Source organism: Corvus brachyrhynchos, unplaced genomic scaffold, assembly GCF_000691975.1.
Source record: "Corvus brachyrhynchos isolate BGI_N302 unplaced genomic scaffold, ASM69197v1 scaffold85, whole genome shotgun sequence".
NCBI classification, from domain to species: Eukaryota; Metazoa; Chordata; class Aves; order Passeriformes; family Corvidae; genus Corvus; species Corvus brachyrhynchos.
In genome coordinates this window covers 987484-991045 of record NW_008238634.1, presented here as the reverse complement: position 1 = coordinate 991045, position 3562 = coordinate 987484, and the positions used below count along the sequence as shown (strand labels likewise).

Sequence of the window (3562 nt, the reverse complement as noted above, 5' to 3'; positions counted from 1 at the left end):
CACTGATGTCCCCACCCTGATTTCTCCACTCTGATGTCCCCACCGTGTCCCTGCCCTGACGTCCTCACGCCAGTGTCCCTCACAGTGTCCCCACACTGATGTCCCCTCCCTGCTGTCACCACAATGATGTCCCCATGGTGCCACCTCCACGCTGCTGTCCCCACAGGGATGTCCCCATGCTGCTGTCCCCTTCCCTCACGTCCTCACACCAGTGTCCCCACTGTATCCCCATGGTGCCATCCCCACTGTGTCCCCTCCATGATGTCCCCACAGTGTCCCCACCTTGCTGTCCCTGCCCTGATGTCCTCACACCAATGTCCCCCACAGTGTCCCCACTGTATCCCCATGGTGCCATCCCCACTGTGTCCCTTCCATGATGTCCCCACAGTGTCCCCACCTTGATGTCCTTGCCCTGATGTCCTCACACCAATGTCCCCCACAGTGTCCCCACTGTGTCCCCACGCTGCCACCTCCACGCTGCTGTCCCCACCCCACTGTCCCCACGGTGCCATCCCCACGGTGCCATCCCCGCCCTGCTGTCCCCACAGTGTCCCCACCCCTGTCCCCGCTGTCCCCTCACTCCCGCTCTCACCCCGGCGTGGAGAGGGGCGGCCCCCCCAGCCGCCCCACCTTGGCCTGCAGGATCTGGGATTCCCCAGGGATTTGGGGCCGCAAATCCCAAATCCCGAAATCCCAAACCCATTCCCCCGGGGGGTCCTCCCGGCGCAGGGGATGCGGGGAGAGGGAATTTTGGGTTTTATTTTCCAAGAGGGGAATTGAGGTGGGTGAGAAGACGCGATGGATTTGGGGTTCCAAGAGCAGCCCCCCTTCCCCCCAAAAAATGGGAATCCCAGATATCCCGCTTTTCCCACCCCGGGTAGCCCATGGAATTCCCAATATTTACATCTCCGGTGGAAAAAAACCCCAAATTTTAGGGCAAATTGGAGGGACCGGGAAAAGCAGGGAAAAGAGGGACAGGGAGAAGGGGGGAAGAGGGGATCGGGAAAAGCCGGGAAGGAGGGACTGGGAAAAGCCGGGAAAAGCCGGGAAAAGCTGGGAAGAAGGGATCGGGAAAAGCCAGGAAGGAGGGACAGGGAAAGGAGGGGAAGGATGGACAGGGAAAAGCCGGGGAAAGCCGGGAAGAGGGGACTGGGAAAAGCCGGGAAAAGAGGGGAAGGGGAAGAGGGAAAAGCCGGGAAGGAGGGATGGGGAAAAGCCGGGAAAAGAGGGGACTGGGAAAAGCTGGGAAAAGCCGGGAAAAGCCGGGAGGGAGGGACACGGAAAATTTTAAGGAAGAAGGGACAGGGAAAAACCGGGAAAAGCCGGGAAGGAGGGATCGGGAAAAGCCGTGAAAAGCTGGGAAGAGGAGACACGGAAAAGCCGGGAAGAAGGGCAGGGGGACAGGACAGGGTCTCGTGTGTCCCCCCGAGATGTCCCCGCGCATCCAGTGTCCTTCCCACCAGGATTTGGGATGGGCTCACCTGGATCGTGTCCCGCGCCAGCTGCAGCGCCTGCTCGCGCTCCGCCAGCTGCTGTCGCATGTCCCCAGGGATTGTCGCCTCCCTGGCGCGGCGACGGGGACGTGGGGACAGGCACTGAACCCCCCCTGAGGGCCGGAGGGGAAGGGGGGGGGGGGCCCACAAATCCTGGCCCCCGATCCCATGGGAATGTCCTGATCTCCATAGGGACCCGCGGGGACACGCAGAGCCACCAGGGGGATCCCCAAAACCCACAGGGACCCCCCAGACCCCCACGGTGAGCCCCAAACCACCACAGGGACCCCCTGACCCCCACGGTGACTCCCAGACCCCAACAAGAACCCTTAGACCACTACAGTGACCCCCAAACCCTACAGTGACCCCAAGACACCCACAGGGACCCCTTGACTCCCACAGTGACCCCCAAACCACCACAGGGACTCCCAAACCCCCACAAGGATCTCCAGACACCCTTGGGGACACCCAAACCCCACAGGGACTTCCTGACCCCCACAGTGACCCCATAAAGACCCCCTGACCCCAAGAGGGTCCTGTTCCCTGCCCAGCCCTCACCTGTCAGTCCTCTCCTGGCTGCAGCCCCTTCCCAAATCACTCTGGACCTTGGGATGGCCTGGAAAATCCCACAGGGATGGGGTCACCTGCCGGGACACTGCTGTCCCCTCCCAGGCACCCCAGAAAGTCACAGTGGGGGATTTTCGGATCCCTTTTGGGATCCCTACCTGTGTCCAGGTATCCTGGACAAGGACAGCTTCTCCGGTGAGTCCGGATCCGCAGCGGGAGGAATTCCGGGAGCAGAGGGATCATCCCATGGGCAGGGACACCTCCTGCTACCCCAGATGGATCCAAGTCCATCCCAACCTGGCCTGGGACATTCCCAGGGATCCAGGGGCAGCCCCAGCTGCTCTGGCAATTCCAGCCCAGCCCCTCCCCACCCTCCCAGCCAGCAATTCCTTCCCAACATCCCAGCCCAAGCTCCCCTTTCCCACTGGGAAGCCATTCCCTGCCTCCTGGCCCTCCAGCCCTTGGCCCCAGTCCCTCTGCAGCTCTCCTATTCAGGTGTCCATATCCCATCCCAGTGTCCATATCCCATCTCAGTGTCCATATCCCATCCCAGTGTCCATATCCCATCCCCAGTGTCCATACCCCACCTCAGTGTCCATATCCCACCTCAGTGTCCATATCCCATTCCCAGTGTCCATACCCCACCTCAGTGTCCATATCCCACCTCAGTGTCCATATCCCATTCCCAATGCCCATATCCCATCCCAGTGTCCATATCCCATCCCAGTGTCCGTATCCCGTTCCCAGTGTCCATATCCCACCTCCAATGCCCGTATCCCATCCCAGTATCCATTCCCAGTGTCCATATCCCATCCCAGTGTCCATACCCAATTCCAGTGTCCATATCCCACCCCAGTGTCCATAACCCATCCCAATGTCCATACCCCACCTCAGTGTCCATATCCCATCCCAGTGTCCATATCCCATCCATGGTGTCCATATCCCATCCTCAGTGTCCAAATCCCATCTCAGTGTTCATATCTCATCCCAATGTCCATATCCCATCCCAATGTCCATAACCCATCTCCAGTGTCCATAACCCATCCCGGTGTCCTTATCCCATTCCAGTGTCCACATCCCATTCATTCCCACGCAGGGACACCTTCCCCTATGCCAGGTTGCTCCAAGCCCCATCCAACCTCTCCTGGGACTCTCCCAGGGATGGGAGGATGGGACACCCTTGGAATTCTGAATTCCCAGGAATTCCTTACCTTCCCATTCTCCCCCTTCCTCTGCCTCTGCCTCTCCTGGATTTTCTCCCGCAGGAGCTGCAGGAGCTGCTCAGCCATTCCCGGCCGGCTCTGGACCAGCTGCTGGATCATCTCCTCCGGGATGCGGAAATTCAGCTTACTCAGCACTTTCCTGGAGACCAGGATGGGATATGGACATTGGGAATGGGATATGGACACTGGGGTGGGATATGGACACTGGGGATGGGATATGGACACTGGAGACGGGATATGGACACCGGGATGGGATATGGACACTGGGATGGGATATGG

The 3562-nt window shown here is 59.9% G+C and overlaps 1 protein-coding gene and 1 long non-coding RNA gene across 2 annotated transcripts in view; both read right to left on the bottom strand.

Moving 5' to 3' along the window:
* Nucleotides 1–604: 604 nt before the first annotated feature.
* On the bottom strand, nucleotides 605–2234 carry LOC108447430. Its single transcript, XR_001862981.1, has 4 exons — nucleotides 2219–2234; nucleotides 2052–2109; nucleotides 1482–1563; nucleotides 605–645 (listed from the first exon to the last, which is right to left on the bottom strand). It is a non-coding gene; the product is annotated as an uncharacterized LOC108447430 (long non-coding RNA).
* A 92-nt stretch (nucleotides 2235–2326) lies between these two features.
* Nucleotides 2327–3562, bottom strand: part of SPEF1 (sperm flagellar 1) — a gene marked incomplete at its 5' end in the record, with an annotated part of 3094 nt that continues 1858 nt past the window's right edge. The window contains 2 exons of the mRNA XM_017737375.1: nucleotides 2327–2362; nucleotides 3272–3422. Coding sequence (XP_017592864.1) covers nucleotides 2327–2362; nucleotides 3272–3422 — 187 coding nt within the window. The remainder of the gene's footprint in view (nucleotides 2363–3271; nucleotides 3423–3562) is intronic.